Here is a 24,026-nt window from a genome sequence, read left to right on the forward strand (position 1 = left end):
AATGATGTGTGCTCAAAAAAATTCCCAATTAATTTTACTCAGTGTGTGTAAAATATGGGGCCACTGCACAAGTGTTCTGCGTTGAAAGAGTGGAGTTAAATTACTAGAAAGTGGGCTGATGATGCTGGCCTGCCACTGCATACCCCTGAGCGTATGGCAGTGTTAGCATTTCAAATTGAGTTACACGCTAAACAAGCAAAGCAGTGTGCGAGTGCTAACTCATCTGTTTATAGCAGGGCCTGCCTTGTTTGTTCTCTTTATGTCCGTGTGTGTTTGGGTACAGATGAGTGTGTATGTGTGTATCTGCTTCTGATTCTTTGTCTTAGTAATATGAAATCAAATTACATTCTTCTATATACGTGTGTGTGTGTGTGTATGTGTGTATTAGAGAAAGTGTGTGGAGGTTTCTGTGTGTCCTTTTCTCTGTTCCTCTTTTTCAGGAGTTTGTCTATGGGGCTAAACACTCATCATGTAAATCAGTGAGCTATTAGGGGAGCTGGCTCCTCTTTCCTCTGCTTTCTTATGAAGATGAATAAGAACCAAGCCAGTGATAAAGGAGAGGAGAGGAAATGAAATGAACTCTGTGATTAAAGTGCTCTGCTATTTGGGCCTCTTGGTGCAGTATTCTTATCTTACGTGTGTGTGTGTATGTGTGTGTGTGCGTATTCACATAATTTGCATGCCTTTCAGCTCCAGCTTATTTTAATTTAGTAGTCTCAGTCATTTGGTTGTTTTTCCCCCCCTTTTTTTAAGCTGACGTTTAAGTTGTGAAGACATCAGGCGCATGCGTGAATCTTCATACATTGTGCCGTCATGCAAAAGTTCCTGCAAGTTGTGAAACCATTAAACTGCTATTCCGCAAGATCCATCATATATTGGCTTCAGAGAATGAACTTCACTTATATGAGGTTTTAAGTGACTTATGGTTATTGCAAATGTACAGTTTATCATATGCACGAGTGCACGTGCACATGCATGTATATGACTTTAATTGGCCTGAAGCACCCAGGCTTGTAATATTGCCCTATCTGTTTCATGCTGCCTAAATCTCTGTTCATATACTTTTTTCTTTTTTTTTTAAAGATAACTTCATTTGTATGTATGAGTTTAGTGGCAGGTGAATTAGTTTGGTGCTGCTTGCACATTGCAGCTCAGGTTGCCTGATTGCAGCATAATTACCATAAATCAAATTTACATTTGTCATGTAATTTAGTTCTCATTTTGGTATTGCCTAGTTAATTTTAGCGTCCACCATGAATAAAACTTATTGTCATCCAGATTATTAATTGGAACACACACACGCACGCACACTCGCGTGTTGGTCCCCCGAATGTGTCAGGGGAGTTATCATAATAATTGTGAGTGTAACTATTTAACAATTAAGATGCAGTATACAGTCTCACTCCTCATTTTTCTTTATACAGCTCCACACTCCTTCATCAGTTTGTGTCGCACTTTCCACAGTTTCGCAACTTGCAGTCATTTGCTGCCGTTTGCAGCCAAGTGTGTGTAAGTTTTCCATACAAACTATGAGCAAGCAAGAAAAACAGTCATGTGGAGGTTATCAGTGCAGCACCGAATTACTCATTTCACATTAGCGATGGCCAGCAATCTCCTGAAACCACTCCTCACCAACTGGTCGGGGAATACACACTTTCCTGTAGCGACCAGCCGTTGCCTCTGACTGGTCTCTAGGCCTGCGTGAGTGTGGCTTTAGTGAGTTAGGGAATGCACATTTTTCCCAGTGGTTGCCAGATGGTCGCTAACTGGTCTCGAGGCCCGTGTGACTGAGGCCTTACTAAAAGTTAACACGAGCGTGTTGGTCGTGTCTCATTTGTATTGTTTTTGTTTTGTTTAATTGGCTTCAAAATTTGAGGAAAGAACAACAAACAAAGCACCTGTTATTGAAGCAGGCAATAAGATGATTAGATTGCCGTAACTGGCTATGGATGCATTCTGAGCTGTGAAATTATGAAGTCAGACAACCCGCAGCTCATTTGAATGTGACCTTTTGGGAAAGTGGGAGGAACATGGGGAGAACATGCAAACTCCACTCAGGCCAGATGGTGGATTCAAACCCTGCACATTCTCGCTGTGAGGGAGCAGTGCTAACCAGCTTGCCACTGCGCTGCCCTGATTCGAGCTCATTATTGTCATTTTTAATAATTATTGCTGCTATTTTTTATTTGTTTATTTATTTATTTTTTACATCAGCCGACCTTTGATAAAACCAGCTGTGGGGTCCTGAGGTGCACAGCACAATATTAGCAAAATATATTTGTGACTGTGACACCTCAAGATGCCACTAATAACCCACTCGCCTCCCTTGTCGGGTTCCTCGTAACATTTATTGAGGATGTTGCCTGAGTGCGTTTTTAATTGCATTTTAAGCACCGCCGCACTTGTAAAGATGCAAATGGCTGGATATCGTTTTTTTATGAGAGCGAACCGAGTGAAGGAAATGGCAAAAAAACAAAGAGTGAAGTTTTACCGCACTACAGGCTATTCAGCCCGTTCTAGCATGGTGTGTGCAAGAACGACAGCATCATGAATTATTCAAAATGCCGTTGTGTGCTGCCTTACTGTCCTCTTGAGAGGAGAAAGGCATGGGGCTGTGGTCAGTGTGTCCATACATGCTTCATGTTTAGTGCTGCAAATGAAAGTTGAGCCATTCTTCGAAGACAGGAAGCCAAAACGCAAGATTTAGATGAAAACCATCTATCACTGTGCTTTAGAAAACTCAGCCCAAAGGAGCCGGATTTAAGTGTTTTCTGTGCATACTTGTGCATCTGTGCATCTTGACTAAATCAGTGCAGGAACATTTGACTTGGAGCAGGATGATGCATGCTATCAGAATGCTAAGCAGCACTTTTAAACAGTCTTAATGTTGCGAAGTTGTACAGCAATAAATTCAGTTTGACACTGTGCACTGCTTCCCTGGGCTAAGGCTGCCACTGATGAACAGGTATACGCAGACTTTGGGTGTAAATACTGATGCCCTCACTTGCAAATGCAGGTTTCTTCTCCACTTTGTCTCCCCTGCTCTGTCCATCTGTAGCAGAGGGAAGGGATATGGAGAGAGGACGATGAAAGAAAGTAACGAGAGAATTTGTGTAGATTGGGGGGGAAAAAAGGACAAAGGAAATTAAAAAAAAGAAATCGAAGGAAACAAGTAAAGGAGAGGCCAACGCGAAGGGAAGCAAGGGGCCAAAGAACTGACAAGAGGATGAAAAGAAGAGTAGACAGAATCAGTAGATGAAGAGAGGAAGCGGGCAAGAGTTCAGTGGTGATAGAAATGGATAAAATATAGAGGTAAAGGAGATGTGAAAGTGCAGGGTTTGGACAGAAGTGTAAAAGAGAAATTGAAGATAAACAGCAGGAAAGATATGGAACAGGTGAGGGAAGTGTGAGGCGGTGAGATGACTAGACAACGGAGGATAAGAACAGTAAAGGTGAAGAAGAGAAATCTGTCACATCCACTTGAAGTTCATATCATGCTCCCGGTTTCCGGGTTAACCTAATCCACATCAGCTCGAAAACCTCCACAGCAACCTTCACATGTCTGTTGTCTTCAACTCATTTTTCCTTCTTTTTTTCCCTCTTTATTTTTGTCTCTCCACAAGACACGGCTTTGAGCTCCTTATCTAGCATGCTGAAACACTTTCAAACATCTTTCCAGTTGGTGCGAATGCTAAATTGGTCCCAATGGTTGCAGATGATCAAAAATATAAAAGATTCAAAGTTCTTAAAAAACTGCGGTTACATAGCCTGGAAGCTGCTGCGTTTGATGCTGATGTCTGTGCTCACATCACCGAGCAGTCTATATAATATTAATCCTGATAAGCTGCACAATGTAAAGGTAAGGAGCTGCGTGCACGTAGTGTAACTGTAGTGCCTGAATTCTTTGCACACACATAAGTAGCCTGCCTGCAAACAGCCAGCAGTAAAGGTGTCACACAGTTTAGGCAGTTCAGAGGGGAGAATATGACATTAATATTCATATATAACTATTCTAGTACCACAGCAATACGGCACAGTTCTCCTTAAGGTCACAGCAAGCTCTTCAAAGCAAATGGATTTGTAAGTACTTTAACATATTTCATAAAGCTCTTTAAAAAGCCTGTTTGTGTGTGTGTGTGTGTGTGCGTGCGTGTGTGTGTATGTGCACTCACGCAGTCCATATTGTCCTTTCTGAATAATAAAACCCTTTAACCGAGCCCCTCCCGTGTGGATATCTATAGAATACCTCATCTGAAACTGGAGAAACAGACATGCTCTATGCACATTTAAACTGCTGTGGGCTGCTGGCTTAACTCCTTTCCTTTGCTAGAGGCTCTTCCAGCACGGTCGCTCCCTTGTGTGTTAGCCCAGGACCTGGTGTGACAGTTTGGCCCCATGTTTACGTCCCCATAGCTGATATCCCCTAATAATCTTCCATTCAGCCATTAACTGGAAGCACGTGGCTGTCATGAATGTGTGCGCTTGTGGATCTGTGTGTGTGTGTGTAGCGATACAGATAAGAGGAACGAACGTGTTGTGTGACGGCACGTAAGACTAATCACAAATATGCAGTATTCACAGATTTTTAACTGGGATTTAAATTTTTTATATGACTGAAATATTGAAGCACCTCCACCTGCCTGCAGCATATATATTCTCCAACCTCTCCTCACCTCCTGTTCAAGGGTTTTTTTTGTTTTTTAAAAATTCTGGACAGGTCTTCAGATTTCTCTTTATATATCTCTTTAACCCCCCAACCCCCACCCCATCTCCTTCCTCCTGTGCCTTCACTCTTCCCTGTCCTCTTTCTTCCCTCCATATCCCGTCTATCATTGCTGCCTTCCGTGACTTAAGTAATCTCTCTCTTTACTGTGTCCACCCATTCTCTCTCATCTTCTATCCATCATTTCAATCTATTCTCCTGCATTCTCTCTGTTCCTATCAGCCCCCCTACCCGGCACCTTTTTTCTCCTCCTCTCTCCCTTGTCCATACATCTGTTGCCCTCTCTCCCTCTCTCTCTCTCTCTCACACACACACACACCTTCTTTCTGTCTCTCTCCATCGCGCCCTCTCTCGCTGTCTGTTCTTCCATGAAATTAAAGCGCTCTAAGCTGCTGTTTAATCAGAGCCTGTTTGGGAAAGTGCTGCGATGACAGAAACCGTCCATCCCCAAGTGCTGTGTCTATGTATGCATGTGTGTGCTATATACTGTATGTGTGTGTGTGCGCGCACGCGTCTTCGTGAACATAATTCCAGATAATAAATAAAGATGAAAAGCAGAAGGATGCGTGTGTCTGAATTCCAGCCGGGTTTGTTTGGGTGGGTATGTGTGGCGAAAGATATGTGCTTAGATGGCCGTTAATCCATAAATAATCAGCATTAGCAGGTGGTGTAGCCTGATAAAGGGATGATTAACTAAAAATTAGGTAGTATGTTTACTGTGTGGGTTGAATAAATGATCAACAAAGCCAATTAAATACAATTCCACAGTGCAAAACAGCAGTTAACAGTAGTTGACTGATTTACATGGATGATATGAGGAGGGGGAAAAAAGGGGGGGGGCAAAAGGATGGTGCCTGGGAGGTAGTGCAATGAATGACTTCACTGACTGCAATGCACTTTAATGTTCCTTAAAGATTTCTGGGAAAATGAACATGGTTAAAAAAGACTGATAGCACTGTTGACTGTTAATTGTAACCAGGAGGTAACCGGCACAGCTTAGCATGGCGATTGGTAGGCGGCAGCAGCTATCCACAAACAAAATCCTTACCACTTCTTTAAAGTGCAAAAAGGTTTGCAGGATTTTTGGAACTTGCAGTTGTGCATTTTGCAACTTTTACTGCAATTAATTATAAGCAGTCAACGCATGAATAATGAACCTTGTCAGCCAAGAAATACTTCCACTATGCAGTTCTATCCTAAATTCAAAAAATGTTGTTTTTACAGTTTTGTTTCCTTATATCTTAAACTTACAGGGTAAAATGTGTAAAACAGTGGGGCCAAAGGCACTAGTAGGTGGATTTGGAGACTCTGAAGAGTGCCAGGATAGCTATTTCCCCCTGCTTTCAGTCTTTGCATTAATCTTAGCTAAAGCCTTCTGTGCTGTTGGCTCAGATAAACCGCAGGGATGGGATAGGTGTGTATTCACATTGTGTTCATGCAAGTCTTTGCATTTCAAAAAAATATCTTTAGAAGCATCTACAGTGGAGCGAATGTTCAAGAGCATTACAAAATGTGCAAAACCGGTAAAAAAATGGATGGGAACAAACAGCTGCATCAAACAGATAGACAATACATTAGTTACATGCTGTTGCTATGTGGATATAGCATATGGTCTGACCATAGTTATGCAAAGGGGCACACCTAGCCACCGAGGCGTGGAGGCAGGCATACATGATCAATGTTTCTTGCTGGTCACCCACATCATCTGAGATTTATTTCTTTCCAAAACAGAGTTCTGCACCTTTCCTCTCAACGAAGCACTTTGCAAGACGGGACGAAATGAAACATTATCAACGTGATTACGACAAACACATTTTGGCAAACAAATGTCATGTCGTTTGTAATATATACGCAGCCCCCTTTCCCAGAACAATCTGTGTGTGCTTCCTGAGAGTGGTGAACACTCCCCTCCCCGGCCCGCAGTCAACACGCTCAGTGCATAAAATCACAATGATAGCGGTGATAGAGCCAACAGCCATTCTTCATCACTATGTTCCAATCAATCCTGGGATGTGTTCCACACACGACCTGGAGATGGCAGTGGAGTTACAGCTCAGTGATGGACTGCTGGGACTGTGTGCGCGTGCTTATGCTCAGGTGTGTATTTGTGGCTGCAAAAAAATACGCTGGTGTGTGATAAAGAGAGAGAGAAGGTGCACAGGAGCGATCAAGCAGGAAAAAAAAACACCAGTGAAAGGAATTTTACCTGTGCTCCCACGCACATTGTTTTACAGACATTGGAGGGGAAAAATTGTCTATTCTAAATCTTGTTCATGCCACCATTTGTCTCTATAATCCATGGCAGAACAATAGGCTGATGTGATCAAACAGTATCAGCTTGTTCCCTGGTTATTAAACGTCATGTCTGACCCAGATTTCCACACAGCAGTTACTGTCACACTCACTCTTTCCTTGAGTTGGATAGCTATAATAAAATTGAGTAACATAAAAAAGGAATGACACGCAATTTTATTTCGCCGTGGCTTTAACAAGGCAGCCAGTGTTACTGTCAAACCTTCTACTCAAACCAAAATGAGCAATTTATCATTGTCCAATAGGGGATTGTGGTTCACTCCATTCCTTCTACTGGCTTTCTAAGCACATTCTACCTGGTTGTCTTTGTTTTTTGCCTGCCTGCCTCCTGTTATCACCAGTTGCTTTTGATCTTTTTCAGCAGATGTGACTCTTGCTTTTTCCTGACACATCTCTTCTTTTACAGCCTTGCTTTCACTCATGCGGCTCACTTTGACTGCACAGTATCCATACTTTCTGTGCAGCAAACGTGCGAACGTGACCGTCTGAATATGTGACACACAGCCATCGGCTTTAAGCGGCTTCACGTGATAAAGAGCCACTCACGTGCGTTCCTTGGTGCTCTTCTCTTTTCTGTGCCTTCAGGTCCTGCACCTCATCCATCTCCCCCCCTCTCTTCCTCCTTTCCACACTCAACCTCTCAATTTCTCAGTTGGCCTTTGCGTCCAGCCCTCTGGCCTCTCTCCCCTCTGCCACGGCTCTCATTACCTCTCTGTGTCTTCCTCAATGACATCTAGTGACTAGCTATCAGATCTTGACACTTTGATACCCTCCTACTGCTCTGTTGTGCTCTTCTTGCTTTCACTCTTTGTCACTCACTCTGTCTCCTCCCCTTTTGTTCTTCCTTTCTAATTTCCTATCGATCTTTCAATCCATACATCCCATCACTGTATGTTGGTAAAGCTATGCAAGAAAAATAGTCTTATGACCTGTTATGGTCACTGAATGTTCATGATTCTTAGATAGATACAGCACACTGGTCTAGAGCACACATGCCACATACTTTACCATATTCATATTTCTGAGAGAGAGAGAGACAGTCATTTTCCCATGCACATGCACACACACACACACACACTGTATGGACACTAATCACTCACCCACTGGGACCTGCAGCCGCAAGTCACAAGAGGATGAAGACCTCATTATATTCAATATACTGGACTCTCTTTATGATGTCAAGGATCTGCACATGTACTGTATTCCTGTCCATGCTTCTCATATCACTGTGGCCTATAGTGATGGTGCTAATCCTCTTCTGCTGCTCTTGCCTATCTGCCTCCTCCTCATCTAGCCCACGTCTCTTAGATTGGCATGTCCACCGAGTAAGTCTCTTTACAGCCGTGCCCTAAAAGGGTTTTTTTCTCTCCCAGTGATGAGAACCTCAGAAAGAAGGAATCTCATTATTTTCAGAAGGACCTGCTTTTGGATGTTCCACACAACTGTGAGAATAAATGATTGTTTCAGCCCTTGAAATAGCTCTTACCAGATGTTAACAATATCTTGGGTTTTAATGATGGAGCTGTGAGATGATGTGAGTTTTATCATAAAATGCAGGATCCTGTCTGCACTTTTGATTGGCTTTGTTTTAAAGTGCAAAATCTCTAAACGAATAGCATCATTGGCATGTGCAGTCAAATATATATATGAGTAAACAGTTACTTTAATACTTGTGTATTCACTGAGAATAACAGGCTGAAGAGTACTTCCCTGCAGAGAAAATCCTGGCGTGTTACTGAGAGAATCTGTTGTAGAAAAAGAAGATCCTGAACCAGCTTGTCTGTGATCCCAAACCTTGAATTCCAACACTTCTACAACCTTTGCCCTCAAGATTATGTTACTCATCCAGTTGTAAAAACACCCGTGAACATTCAATAGTAATAGTATTGAGTCCAACGCATTTCATAGTCCATGACAGAATATAATACATTCTGTGGACAGACGAGACAATAGTTGGACTTTTATAAAAGGTTTGAGTCCTGTTACATCTGATGACCTCCTGAAGTGACTTTGAATGTGGCATGGTTTAGTTAGTATTTCAGAAACTGCTACTGGGATTTTACCAACAGCTATCTCTGTGGTTTACAGACAATAGTCCGAAAATGAGTGAGTCCAGTGAGCGGCAGTTCTCCGAAGAGTTGCGAAACTGCTTTAACCCGATAGCAAAGCAACAGTAACTCAAATAACCACTTGTTACAATTGAGATAAGCAGAACGGCATCTCAGAATGCACAAATCTTGAAATATACATAGCACAGGAGCAGAAGACCACTCCTCTCAGCTAAAAACAGAAAACTGAGGCTTAAACTCACTCACCAAATCTGGAAATTAGCAAGAGATTGGAAAACTACTGCCTGGCCTGATGAGCCTTGATTTTTTCTGGGACATTTCGATGGCAGGGTCCAAAGTTTTTGTAAACAACATGAAATCATGGATTCATACTGCTTTGCATAAATGGTTGGTGTTGTAATGATCTGGGGGATATTTTTTGGGCATAATTTAGGCCACAGCCTACCTGACCAAGTCCATCCCTTTATCACCACAGTGTACCCATTGTCTGATTGCAGCATCCAGCAGAATAATTAATCATAGCACAAAGTTCATCTGAAATTGTTTTTTCGAGTTCACCGCACTGTGGTGGAACTTTAAGACTCACATGATGGATGTGCAGCTGACAGATCTGTGTGATGCAGCTGTGTGATGCTGTCATGTCATTATGGACCCAAATCTCTGAGGAATGTTTCCAGTCCCTTGCTGAATCTATGCTGCAACAAGCAAAAGATGATCCAACCGGGTTAGGAGGTTAGTTGAATTAATCTTGGTTGACTTAAGGTAATACACCCTATATTCTTTTCAGTTTTGAGACTGCTGCGCTGATTTGGTCAGACAATTTCAGGTCAGGATTGAGCGAGCATAAGGCTAAAGTTTTCTATACTGTAAATTTTTTAGTGAGGGGCAACACAGGGACTTAGTTATCGAGGCCGACAGCGTCCGAGTGTTACAGCAAGAAAGTCCTACGGATGTCCTGTGATCTGGTTTCCTCCCACAGTTCAAAAACATGCAGATCAGGTAAAATAGAAGATTAAATGTGCCTGGTGTTAATCCTATGATAGACTAGTGACCTTCTTTCCATTTGTGAATACAGGGATAGTCTTCATCCCTCTGTGACTCTGAATAGGAATAGGCAGGTATAGAAGATGAATGGATAAAAGCAGCCAAACACCTTTTCAAGGTTATTTAACAATTTCTCCATTATTTCATCAATATACTTGTAGGATTATCTACAAACCTCCTGTGCATGCCAGGAGCCCCACACAAAAAAGTGTGTGTTGATTCTGGCTGGCTGGCTGACTACATTCTTTCTCTCCATGTTTCCAACCATAGCCAAACATTCAATATATATATCCAGCACGGGCCTGCTGAGGAAGGTTTAACCCAGCAGATGACATTCAGTACAGTGCCATAATCATTGCCTCCTAATGAATTAAATAGCCCTGACATTTCACAGCACAGTGCTTGTCCTTTTCCTGCAACTGCTCTGGTGTTGTAGCCCTCCTTGCATGCATTCTGTTGCTCTCTCATTACTTCTCCTGCATTGCTTTTCCATGCGCCTTTTGGCCTCTTGCTTTGTCCCCTTCTCTACCTGCTCCCTTCAGCTCTATGCACCTCACTCCCCCCCCTCACTCCTGCTTTCTCTTCCTCTCATCCGTCCGCTCATCGGTATGCCACTGCACACCCTGCTGTCTGTGCAGGCAGAGCTGAGAGAGAACGGGAGAGGGAGGGAGTCACTGTTTAGCAGCCGAGACAGGATCCAGCTGGAGGGTCACGACCCTAAATGACCATCCCCTCACACACACACAAAGGCACGTGTACAATAAGTCATACACCCACACTTTCCTGATGGCAGGAGCAATAGGTCATATGCCAACAATGTAGGAATAGGGAAACAGACAAAAGGAGGGAGTACAAGCAAACGAGAGAGAAAGGATTTAGGAATGAGGTGGAGGTGTGCTAAACCATAATTGTCCTGTGGTTTGGAAAAGGACGGCATGGTAGGATAAAGACGCAAGGAAAAAAGAAAAAGAAAAAGTAAAGGTGGAGGAATCGCTTGCTGTAGAGGAGTGCTTTTGCAATCGTCAAAAAGTTTCTATTGTCCTGGAATACAAATGAGGCTGGATGAATGCCTGGCTGTACTGTTATGGGCAAGAGCATCTCAAAGGCATATAATGATAATGACAATCAATAATACAGTTATTATTTTAAAAAGGCAGACGCATCACATGTAGAATTTCAGTTTATTAATACAAGATTTTTCTGTTCTGATGCACAGTTGGTGCTGCTGATCCTTTATAGGCTACACATATATTACCTGTGGTATGTATGATGTAATATGTACTCTATTTTTAAAGTTGCAAAAGCACTAAAACTCCGTGTTTTTAACCTGGCATTTAACCTTCTTGTTGTAATGTTAGAACTCCATCAGGTTTGTATTTTACATGTAGCAATGTAATAAGTGGCTACATAGTGACTTATGTTTCTTGCTTACAAATAAGCACTCTTGTGGGGACACAAACTATATTCCTCACTTTGGTCTTACCAAATTCAACCCAGCACATTTATCTTATGGGCTAATGGGAAATTATTTTGCTTCTGATCTCTAATGCTTGTCAACATGAAATATTTAAACATCATCGTCTTTGGATTACTAAAGACAACTCCAAAGTCAGCTAAAATAAATAAATAACTAAATAACGAGGGTTCAAAGCTCTAATCAGTGCTATAAAATTTTATCTTGATGCTTTAAGGATTTTAATTAGACGGGAATTCCCACTACCCATGATTATCAAAGCAATAGGGGAATTTGCTGCCTTTGAATCCAATGCTTATTCCCGGAACAAACAAAAGCACATACACACGGCCTAATTCCTTTTTTTTAAATATATCAAACGGGGAAAAAGTTAACCAAAACACAAACAAACACGGATATACGGAGCAAAACCGCCTCCAGTAAACTCACCCGCCGTCAACCTATCGCGAGACAGGCGTAAGTTGCTATAGTAACCTAACAGAAACATTTCGACTACAGACGAGAAGCGCTCCTGACGAAAACCTGCAATAAATGTCATGTAAATGTGACCTTTTGGCTTAATAACTAAAAAAAAAAAAAGGTTGATAAATTATCAGAAGCAGATAACTCTAAAAAGAACCGCGGAGTGATTTGGGTAAGTTTCATATTCTCAGCAGCCTGTGAAGTTTAAGTTAGCCTGTTCTACAGTTACCGTCACATGCCACATGAGCTTCACGGTTACTGTCTTAATATTAAATAAACCGGTCTCACAGTAGACATTTTGTCTCGTAGGAAAAGCACAGGGGGGATTAAAAACATTAAGAGTTCCATTAATGACCCAGTAAGTTGTTCCGGTGAGCCAGCATGAAAAATACCAGAAGCTAATCTAATTAATGGGATTTAGTACACCTGCGCTTTTGCTGACACTACAAGAGAAAATGTGTGGTGTGAACAAATGCATTACTGTGTGTGCGTGTGTGTGTCATCTTTACTATACGGCTCGGAGGAGACAGTAAATTTAGCTTCACCCAGTCAAATGTCTCTCTCTAGACCAGCTACTCTCTGTTAAACCCTTTGTAAAAACTGTCGCTGTCTAACATGAGCTTACAGGAGCATACGTCATACCCTCGTAATGGTGACTGCCCCTCCCTGCCTGCTGTCAAAATCCTTTATGACTTCAACATTTTTTGCGAAGTCTTCAACACCTTTTTTAAAATTTATTTATTATTATTATTATTATTATTATTATTATTATCGGTATTGAATTTACAGTCAAATCACATTTAACGTTAATTAATTTTGTCTGTCCGTGAACATATGTCATTGGTTTGTGGTGGATGTGGGATTCACTGAATACACTCCATACTCTGGAGGCAAATTGGATCATTGTGCTGGTGTGTCCTCAGTGGGCATTTGATTTAACTCAGCTTCGTTATAGCTCCTTGCAGTTGCTCCCTTATTTACAAGAGGTCACTGCATGTTTTATCCATTCACATATCCATACTTTTCCACTTATCCGGCTCAGGATTACAGGAGTAGGGGCTGGACCCTATCCCAGCTGTTAAAGAGTGAGAGGGAGGGTACGCCCTAGACAGGTCGCCGGCCTGTCGCAGAACTAACACAAAGAGACAGACAACCATTCACACTCACATACATATTGATGCCTATGGTCAATTTAGAATCACCAGTTAACCTAACCCCACTAACTGCAGCCACAGTGAGGCAACAGTGCTAACCACTGTACATGTTTTATGTGGCAGATCTTTACACCGGATGTCCTTCCTGATGCATCCCTGAAGGGATTTGTGTCTCCTCCTGGCATTGAATCTTTTACAAATTTGCTTCAAGTGAAAAAGCAAAAAAACCCCAAAAAACCCAAATCCCCAAAAAACATCTGTTCTGGGATAGGTGTGTTTGTGGCTTTTCATCAATGTTCTAATTTTACCCTATGGATATACGATTATGTTTTTAAAATTGCCTGTGAAATGTCAGTGTTTTTGCTAAGAGACTACCCACCTTGAACAAAATGGCTCGTCTAATGTCACTTTTTCTACCTACTGAGTTTCTAGCAGGTGTGGCTGTATTGCTTTTATCAAACCTGCCTTATCGGCTAATTTTCTTAGTCGTCTTTTACTGCCCCCAAACCATTTATCATCCATTTAGATCCGTCTGATGCAATTTAAATATACGTGATTGCTTGTTTTAACTTCCTATTCTTCTGGGCAAATGCATCCCTGCTATTTTGCTCGTTCCACCGTGGCAGTATTCATTTATGGCTGTGTGTGATTTAACTTGGGCCCTGCATGAGATCCAGTTTTATGCCATTACTGTGGGTTTTTATTGCAGCAGAGACTCTTTGTAAAAAGCACAGCGAAAGACTGGAGAAGAATACCTGAGCCACCAGAAAGAAGAGCCATGAATTTAAATGACTTTGTGGTGCTTCCTAACAACAAGGCCAAATCTGTCAAGCTCAATGCCAGGTAAGATGAGATAAGATCAATGATGTGATTTAAGGCATTCGGTAGAAGCCCATTATTGTTCCTTGGCTCCCATCCTATTTTCATCTGTAACCATTCAAATTCTATCCAGAGAATCGCTATTTCACAAAATGGACTTTCAAGCAAGGTAACTGTTGTGAGGTGGTGCCTGTGTTTCTTGGTAGACTCTATTCTTTTTTCTTTTTTTTTTTTGCTCTGTTTTTTACTAATATTGCTCAATACTCCTACTCTAGTTTCTCATTTGCCAACCGGTAATTGAATAAATTAATGCCTGACTTGGTGATGCCCTGATCCAGTAACTAATTGATTGCATGTATTGATTATTCAGAGATCTGCTAGTGGTGAAAATAAATTGAAGTTATTGATGAAAGCCTTGCTCTCCAATCTGACGGAGTAGGCCCTTTGTATGATTGATTGTTGTTAATTGATTGCTTATATGTGGGTGTGTTTGTGTTAACATAGGAACTTGCAAGAATTGCAAATGGAGACCACGACGCTGGCCAGTGAGAGCAGGGAGATAGAGGAGAAACTGCAACGGCTGAAAGACAGCATCAGTAAAGAGAAGGCGGAAAGAGGGTGAGTATTAGTGTTACAGTCTGTATCCTAGAAGGGCAGTGATTTGGAGAAATCGAAAAGTGAAAATGCAAGTGAGACGCCAGGGAAAACACAGGAGAGGTCGAGAGAGGGGAACGGAAGATAGTGTAGTGAATAAGCATGAGCTGTAACACAAAACACAGAAGAGGGAATTTTGTTTTCCTGAATCAAGTTTCAGCTTACTGAAGAGAGACTTCTCCTTATGTTGTCTGTGGAGTATTTTCTTTACTTTACATTTGTTTTTTTCTGGGTGTTTTCAGGTGATTAGATAAAGGTGAATAAATAAATAAATAACTATGGGAAACCACATGAACAACCTTCATTCATCATCCCATTTAGCAATTTAACACTTTATTGTAACAAGTACTACGGCAGCCTGGTTCCATTCACATTTAGTCTTGAAAAGTCCTCTAGCCATATTATTAGGTACAAATATGGCCCACACTATTACGAATGTTGCAGAAGTAGTTGAGACTCGTAAAACTAGATAATGGTTTACAGTTTCAGTGCAAATTGGAATGCCACCCAGTGTGGTTTTCTGCAGCTGTATCCCATTTGCTTCAAGGTCTTATGTGTTATGTGTTCAGAGATGCTGTTCCGCATACTTTAGTTGTAACAAGTGGTTATTTGAGTTCATCCCATCAGATCAAAGCAGTCTAGTCATTCTGCTTGGACCTCTGACATCAACAAGGAATTTTTTCCCAGCAAACTGCTGCCAATTGGATATTTTCTCTTTCTTTGGACAATTCTTTGTAAACCCTGAAAATGGATGTGTGGGAAAATCCCAGTTACTTACAGCATCTCTTTTCCTCATTCTCATGCTCAGTTTGAACTTCAACAGGTTGTCTTGACCATATCTACATGCTTAAATGATTAGATTGCATTATTTGCATTAACAAGTAGTTCAAAAGGTATACATAAAAAAGAGGACTGAGTATTTTTCACATACTATTATTTACTCATATAACTGAAAATATTTTTTTCTTTTCTTTCTAACAAAGTGACCAGTAGTACAACGAAACCTTAAGTAAAACACAGACAAAACATCAATAAAATCTCCTGTCAGCTATGTGGATGTGAAACAGCTATATATCAAAGATGGTGCTAAATTTATTTGGCAAAATAGCTTTCAGTACATAACTTAGGTGTATGTACTGAAAATGTTAGATGAGTTTGAATCTCAGTGACCTTGACCTAAAGCTTTTGGAATTGACACCATAGGTTTATCCACTAGTAGGCCGAGGGGTAGCACTGGCGGATGCCAGTATTTTATTTTTGGGATGGCAACTTTCTTAACTTATATTGGGTAAGATTTAAAGAGTCAGGATGAGGGCATAAAGGGAATGCAGAGATTAGATAGTGAAATGGTTGGAGCATATGTGAAAAATGCACCAGTTCAACTCGACTGCATGTCATTCCCCTGCACTTTTTCCCACACTTGCTGTCTATCTCCACTGCCACTATCCAATAAAAGCAAAAGTGTAAAAATGTCAAAATGTCACAAGAAAGCATCCTGAAAAAATGGAAGAGGGAAACTAGAAAAAGGGGAATAAATATAGCAACTTCGTAGACACAGCAGGTGACTAATGGAGAGACATGAGGTAGTGCGAGAGGCAGAGAAGTTGCAGCAGCTGTAAAAGAGCAGGCAACACAGAAAGTAGAGACACTGAGTAATAGAGACAGATAGAGGTAGACACCAAATGAGAGAGTGGGAGGTCTGTGACTTCTCTAACTATAAAGGTCAAGAAAAGGTTGCTATGGAAGGAATAAAGAAGCAGTCAGGGAACTGAAAAAGCCAGTCATAGATGAAGTTAGCTCATGCCCATGCAAAAGGTCAGTGGAGCAACCTTTGCTGGTTCACATTCCCGACATCAGAGAGACGATGCACAAGACATAAGAATGAGCAACAGTAAAATGAAGGAGAAAAAGATACAGTGGGAAAATTTTTGATGTTAAAATTAGCTTTGAAAGAGATAAATCACTGGCCATTAGCCCCATTTATATTTTCGCCTTACTTTGATTATAATCAAAGTCCTGATGTTGTCTGTCCTTGATGGATTTATCTTGATGGGATGTTGTTGAACCCATTATTTATGTAATATTTTTAGTTAGGTCTATATTTGTTTCCACCATGTCATTAACTGTCACAACTACTTAGATTAACTGAAAGTGGATATAGAGAGTCACTGGCAGTATATACAACGCTATTTGCACCCTTTCATTTCTTTCTATAAATAAGTTTCTTATATTCTTATTTAATTTTAATTGGACAGGGCAGTGATAACAGTGAGAAAGTGGTAACAGTGGAAAAAGAACTTCAGTGTCTCTGAAAATCACTCTTTAAAGAGATGGAAGCAGCTGCCTGCTAGTCAGAAATGCTAAGTTATTATCTGTCATGTTAAAAGAAAAAAAAAGAGCTCCAAAATATCAGGTTTATATAGATGATAATTAAATATATTTTGTTTGAGGTTTTTTGTTTATAGGGTTTAATTTTCAGTCTTGGTTTACCAAAGTCACAGTCTCTCTTAAAAATGAGATGTAAGTGTACAGTTGTATTCCCATCGAAGGCAACTCAGATCTCGCTAGACACAGGAAATCATAATTTTTGGCTAAAAAGTCCTCCAACAAAGAAAGAGATAAAAGCAGAGTCAACATTGGTCTGGGCTTTTAAGATCGAGAGCCCTGTGAGCTGCTAAAAGGCTTCAGTTTGACTATCTTTGTTTTGCTTCACTTTGTTTTGGTGTGAGATTCTTCTCTAGTGCAACATCCATTGGTTCTGAATGTTGCATAATACCTTTAAGCATTTAAAACCTAAATATTCTAGATTTTTTATTTACCAAAAATCCAGCTGAGTTTGGTTATAATGTTATTCATGTGTTCTTGACAACGAGACCTTTGTAGTCACACAAACACCTTTAAATTATATATACTGTACATACCTGGCTCATTATTGTGAGCCATTCCTACTTGTATGAACAGAAAATTAATTTATAGCCTGAAAACAAACACTGGATATTAATGAGATGTTCATTAATACCTCTCAGTTGTGTTACCTATGTATAGTTATGGAGAACCGTGTAATATTATTAGTATATTATACAGCTCAGGGAAAGCCCTAGTGAGAGCAAAATATGGATTTTATGCACTGAATCCTTTAAATAATATCCACTCAAAAACTATACACACACACACACATGTGAAAATACACTTAAAAAGCAGCAGAGCTAATTACACTATCAGTGATTAAGAGTATGGCGAGAGGCACTCATTTCTCATGATGGATTGCTATTGGTTTGATTCATACATCACCACCTGGAAGTGCAACGTGTTTATCGCTTCAGGAAAGGTGTTGCATGTTTTTTTTTTTTTGTTTTTTTTCTTACTGGAAGTCTAGGTCTAATTAAGAAGCTATCAGTATGGGAAGAGGGCCCTCTTGCCCAGGCTTTTCAAATGATAAGCACATAAACACAGTGTTTTCTGTCAGGCTGAAATACTGCAACATTTACCACTCCACCAGCCCTAGGATACAACAAGATGTGCGAGCGTCAGCTTGTGTGTGTTTCTGATACCTGGCCGGCTATAAATAATGTTATTCATGTGTTTCAACACTGTGGATTACAGACTTTTCTCTTTCTTTTATCCCTTTCTTTTTTCTTGTTTTTTGTTTTGTACTTTCTGGTTTGTGTTCCTTAATCAGACACACAACTGTGCCACAAAAATTCTGTTCAAGCTCTGTGCTTCTGACATATTACAGCATACTCTATGAGTAAGTTCAGAAAGATTTTTGATTTGTGTGTGAGCAAGCTGTAAAAAAGTACATGAAGTAAGAGGTTGTTTATAGTATGGGGAATAGTGTGAAGGTAGGAGAGCAACTGCTTGCCTAACTATAGTGTGAAAATGAATAGTTTATTCTGGGTGTCTTTGTTTAGAGGTATCTCATGATCTCTTTAAATAACATAATATTCAGACATATTTTCTAATTTTAATTTAGATCGGAAGTAGTTAATTTTCAGAAAGACCACTGATGATTAGCAATTATTTGCAATGTGTTGTCCTTGTGCAGGGGTTTCATTAAGCAGTTTTCTCTGTGCTGACTCCTGTTGTTAGAGTAAAACACCTTTGTTCTGATCACCTTTGGCTTTTGTATACTGGAAACGATGGGAAGCAAGAACTCTGCCACTTAGGATCAGTTAGAAAGTTACTTTTCTTACCATATATTGGTCACAGAACCCAGGTTCCTTGATGCACTGTATAAGGTTGTCATGATACTAGCATTTCAAACTCAATAACGATACCTAAGAAAATGCTTAATACCATTTTGATACTATGGAGAAAAAAAGTAGTAATAAAATAAAATAAAAGAAATATAAATCCTGGCCCATGCAAATGTATTCACCTACAGGTCTGTTTGTTTTCTGTGCTTCTCATGACTTGGCACCATATTTCATTGCTGATCAAACAGAGTTAGTAAGGTAGACTCCCACTGTTTCTGTTCTGTGGCTGGTAGACTTTTCTGAACTTCAGTCTGGGTTATAAGAGAAACATAACATTTTTTTTAATAATAATGGATTGCATTTATATAGCGCTTTTCGGGACCCCTCAAAGCGCTTTACAATACCACTATTCAGTCACTCTCACATTCATACACTGGTGAAGGCAAACTACAGTTGTAGCCACAGCTGCCCTGGGGCAGGCTGACAGAGGCGAGGCTGCCATATTGCGCCATCGGCCCCTCTGGCCATCACCAGTAGGTGGTAGGTGAAGTGTCTCGCCCAAGGACACAACGACCGAGACTGTCCGAGCCGGGGCTCGAACCGGCAACCTTCTGATTACAAGACGAACACCCAACTCTTGAGCCACGATCACCCCACAAGTATTTTTTAGACACTAATACTTGTGTCTGATAACATGTGCTGCCTAGCTGCCACATTAATGTTACTATTTCATTATTAACCGCTACCTTAATGTTAAATTAAGAGACGGGTAATCTGACTGTCAGGTGCTAATAGTTAAACGGCGAAAGTTAATGCTGTCTGTTAAATATTTCAATAGGAGCTTCACTGACCCCAATGAAATTCCTCCGACACTGTTTGTCAGTGTTGTGAACATCACTACTTCAACTACTAGTGAGGGGAGTGGCTGTGTGCCTGCCTGTCTGCAGCACTGCTGTATATATTTGTGTTTCAGATGGAGGAGGCAAAGATGACACTGTTGGTATCAGTAGTAAATAGGTACCTAAGCCGATAGCAAGGTTTTTCATGGTAATTAGTGTCTCTAGTGTGTAGTGTAGAGTTTGTTTTGTTTTTTTTGATGGGTGAAAAAACTATAAGCCGTCTGTTAGTCTGCAGTCTCGACAAGCAGAGGTTTGTAGAAGTTTTTGAAAAGACATTACTGTAGACTAACAGTCATTTAATAAGTGCCTTTATTGAGTACTACAGTGAAACACAGTCATTTCCCGCTCAGTTTTTATGATTGAACGTCACATTAATTTAACTTTATTTCCCTCCTACTTTTTCTCTGAAAGCTGTGTGCAATGATACAGCAGTGGCTTCGATGTGAGACCCAGCTTAACAATTTGAATCAATTAATTAGTGCACCTCTAATGAAAAAGATGAAATGGTTTCTCATTAGTTTGTCTCTCACTGACATAAAGCAGAACACAGACAAAGATGGGTTTGGCTAATTTGTTTAATTAGTTGTTTTCAGGTATGATGTGAAGGTTACCTGAATTTTCCCAACTTCCTTCCTTACCTGTCTTTTTCCCCCCTTTTTTTTTTTTCACCAAAACATCCAAGTGTATCTTTGACAACACTTTATTATAGATATCAAGCTGTGATTTATTTGTAACTCTGTTTTTCTCTCTCTGTCTGTTAGATCGCAAAGCTCCCGGAGTAGATGAATTGTTCATCTTTGTCTCAGAGTCTTCCTACTCTCTCTCTCTCTTTCTCTTTCTCGCTTGCTCCCTTCTTCTCTCTTGTATGCACCCAGAGAATAGGCGAACAAATTCAGTTTGCTGAGAGGAGGTGTGGTATAATCAGTTTGTGAAGGGTACACAGGCGATAATAAAGCCAGAGCAGCAGCTTGGGGCAAACGTAGTACATCATTCTCTGTTGTGGCCTGCCCGAGCCACAGATTTAATGTAGCTTTGTCTTTAGGCCATACGGCTCACAGACACAAGCTCTCATCTTATCTAAAAGTATGGTTGAGGTTTCTTTTTTCCGGTTTCCTCCGCTCTCTCTTTGCTCTGCTTCTCGCCCTATCTGCTGCCTATTCCATTATGTTGTCTGTCCGTCTTTTATCTCTTTTCTTTTTTGTTTCATTTAGCTCCCTAGTTTGTGTGATACGTACATGTGCATTGACCTCCTGACCTGATACTACTCATCCCGGGCTGAAATCCATTATTTCTTTCTTTTTCTCTCTCTCTGTTCTCTCATGTCACACAATTACTTTGGCATTGGACTTCAAAGAGAGTTTGCCCCACGTGTATGTGTGTGCAAGAGGGGCACATATGTTGTCATTTCTCACTTTGGCTGAGATGGGTCAGATAAAGGTGATAGCTGGGTGTGTTTGAGTATACCCATATGGAAAAGATATATATAAATCTTATAAAGTTTGTATCTGTCTTGTGTGAAACTTGTATGAAAAGCATATAAGAGTGAAAACAGATATAAGATCCCTTGAAAAATTATATAATGAAACTTGTATGTTTTGGATACTTACTAAAACAATATATGAAAGTAATGAGAAAGTGGCCACTTTCATGAGTAATCACATATAAGTTTTTACTATTTCTTTTCCATATGGGTATGTCAGTCTATTTTCCCCAGAATCATCTTAATTAAATTGAACTAACCCTAAATTTTACAGCTTAACCTAACCTTTATGACGTTCTTATCTTCAAACAACTCTGAAGGTATTTAGAAGAGTGAGGACTGGCCAAGCAACAAGCAAGCAAACAAACAATTAATCTGTTAGCTACAAGACTTGGGTTGGGTTGCTTCTGAAACTGTGTTATACTATTATTATTTTGAAGTGTGTTCTTCCAGGTTTAGTTCAGTTTCTCTGTGTGAATTAGATAGCTTTAGCTTTGCTAATGGAGATCTCTCTCTCTCTCTCACACACACACATACACACACACACCTACACAGACACACACTTGTTTCTCCAGGTTGATTGTCCTGAAGGAACACCCTGTCATCCTGCACTGACAGGGGTGTGCCTCAACTGTCTCCCTTAGCGACAGTCCAGTTGCCTAGGTGATGTCTTGAGGATGATTACCTGACGCCCACCCTCAGTGTCAGCACAGCACAGCAATGGCATCAGGGTTGCTGGCAACTCTTGCCATCACACGCACATATATTTTCAGACTGACTTCCTGTGCCTTGACAGGCTGCCAGCTCAATCCAAAATAAACTTCTTTCAAAGACAGCCTGACATCACAATAGCATAAATAGCATAAATAATTCAACAACATGAGCATGAATAACTCACATCTAAATGAGGATCTCTCTTTTCTTCACTTTCTCAAACTGACAGGCGTGTCCTGTTAGTGTGTGTATGTGAACTGTATCCACATGCTTATGTGCGTCTGTATGTACACACGTGCTCATTTTTAATTTTGTATTTGCAACTGTGTCCATGCTTGTGTGCAAAAACTTGTAACCTTTCATGTTATGTGATCCCAGCATGTGAATTTTGCAACTAAAGGAGACAAGACAATAGATTTTGTTCACAGCACTGTGCATGGCGATGACATATATCCTAAGTCAAATTAAATGTTCATTTGTCTTACACTGCAGTTCTGAAATAGACATATCTGCCAGAGAATTGTAGGGAAGTCTGAGAGAGCCCTAGAAACACTACCCAACTGCTTTAAGAATGCTGGAACATGTTTCGTTTTACAGCCACTTTAGTATTGATACTAAGGAATATACAGATACCATGACCCTCTACTAAATTTGTTGAGGCAATGTCACATTTGCTTATAGCAGATGTGCACTTACTTATTGAAAATAAGGGACAGTGCCTTTACACAGGTAATAAATTAAGACTGCTAATTTTTGGTGATAAGCAAGACAAATTCTACCTGTGGATAGAAAAATGGCATTTTTTCCTCAATAATTAAAACTGTGTATTCACTTTGTTTGAACAAAGAAAAACATCCCTGTTTAATTGTATGCACTTCTTCAGCCATTAATAGCTGCTAGCAGTCATAGCAGTGACTTCCTTGCTTTGTTATTTGTATATATGTTTGAACCACAGTTTATTAGACTAAGCATTGATAAGAATAGTAAAGTTGCTCAGTTTCACTGCATGTAGCTAAGACACGCACCTGAGAAAAGGAGGAAAGTAGATTATTACACATGATAGAAAAATTACATGTATCTATAAACAGAAAAAAATATATCAATAAGAAACGCAGCCAACCACCAGCCAACCTTGCAAAATTACAACAGCCATAGAATCCTCTCTTATGGACCCAGAAACCTTCATACATACTGTGATTATCTCATCATCGCAGAAAGATGAACAGGCCCCCTGCCTAATCACAGATGAAGTGAAGCATCACAAGGCAATGGGTGGTGAAGACATTCTATTTTGTGGTCTATGGGAATGCACAAACCAGCTGGAGGATGTGCTAACAATCTTAACATCTCCCTGTGCAGGCTCGCCCTTATGTCCACAGCTATCATTCAAGAATTCACTGGTGACGTGTCTGAATGATTACTACCCAATAGTACTGACTTCAGCTGTCATGAATTGCCTAAAGCGAGATAAAACCAAGCTCAGCTCCCTCCAGTTTGCATATGAACCTAACTGATCCCTAAAGAATGTAATCTGCACTCTACATCGTTTTGATTTTACCTGGACAGAAGGAAAAAGTTTACACTTTGGGGGGAAAAAAAGAAAAGAGAATCTACTTGGCTCCATGGGGTGAGAGAGTAGCTTGAGAATCTAACCTGGGGGCTGCCATGTTATAGCCATTCACAAAAAAAGAGATGCAACAATGGCTTTACTTTCCACAACCTCTTCAACCCCCTCCCGTTACACAAGAGGTTTCACATTTTGAGATCCAGAACTTCCAACGCCAGAAACAGCTTTTTCCCGGAAGCTGTGAGACTCCTCAAACCCCCTGCTGCCTGCAGCACCCAACAGACACTTTTATAAAAACTCTGTGCACCACACGCACAACTGCCTCATGCCCTCAACCCTTGGTCATGCACACACTCTCTCTCTCTCTCACACACACTGAGAGGCACACAAAAATCCAAATGCACAGCTTCCCACAGTGTGACCTGATACACAGTGCCTGCAAGTAGCATCTGGTTAAG

At 40.6% G+C, this 24,026-nt stretch overlaps 1 protein-coding gene across 6 annotated transcripts in view; it reads left to right on the top strand.

Moving 5' to 3' along the window:
- The first annotated feature begins 12,088 nt into the window (after positions 1 to 12,088).
- zbbx (zinc finger, B-box domain containing) overlaps positions 12,089 to 24,026 on the top strand; it is a 74,453-nt gene continuing 62,515 nt past the window's right edge. For 3 of the 6 annotated variants that reach the window (XM_040009191.1, XM_040009196.1, XM_040009193.1), the window contains exons 1-3: positions 12,089 to 12,257; positions 13,949 to 14,082; positions 14,563 to 14,676. In XM_040009191.1, coding sequence (XP_039865125.1) covers positions 14,018 to 14,082; positions 14,563 to 14,676 — 179 coding nt within the window. In that variant the 5' untranslated portion in view covers positions 12,089 to 12,257; positions 13,949 to 14,017. The remainder of the gene's footprint in view (positions 12,258 to 13,948; positions 14,083 to 14,562; positions 14,677 to 24,026) is intronic. The other 3 variants (XM_040009192.1, XM_040009194.1, XM_040009197.1) reach the window with 1 other exon arrangement.

Source organism: Simochromis diagramma, unplaced genomic scaffold (assembly GCF_900408965.1).
Source record: "Simochromis diagramma unplaced genomic scaffold, fSimDia1.1 OVJJ01000344.1, whole genome shotgun sequence".
NCBI classification, from domain to species: Eukaryota; Metazoa; Chordata; class Actinopteri; order Cichliformes; family Cichlidae; genus Simochromis; species Simochromis diagramma.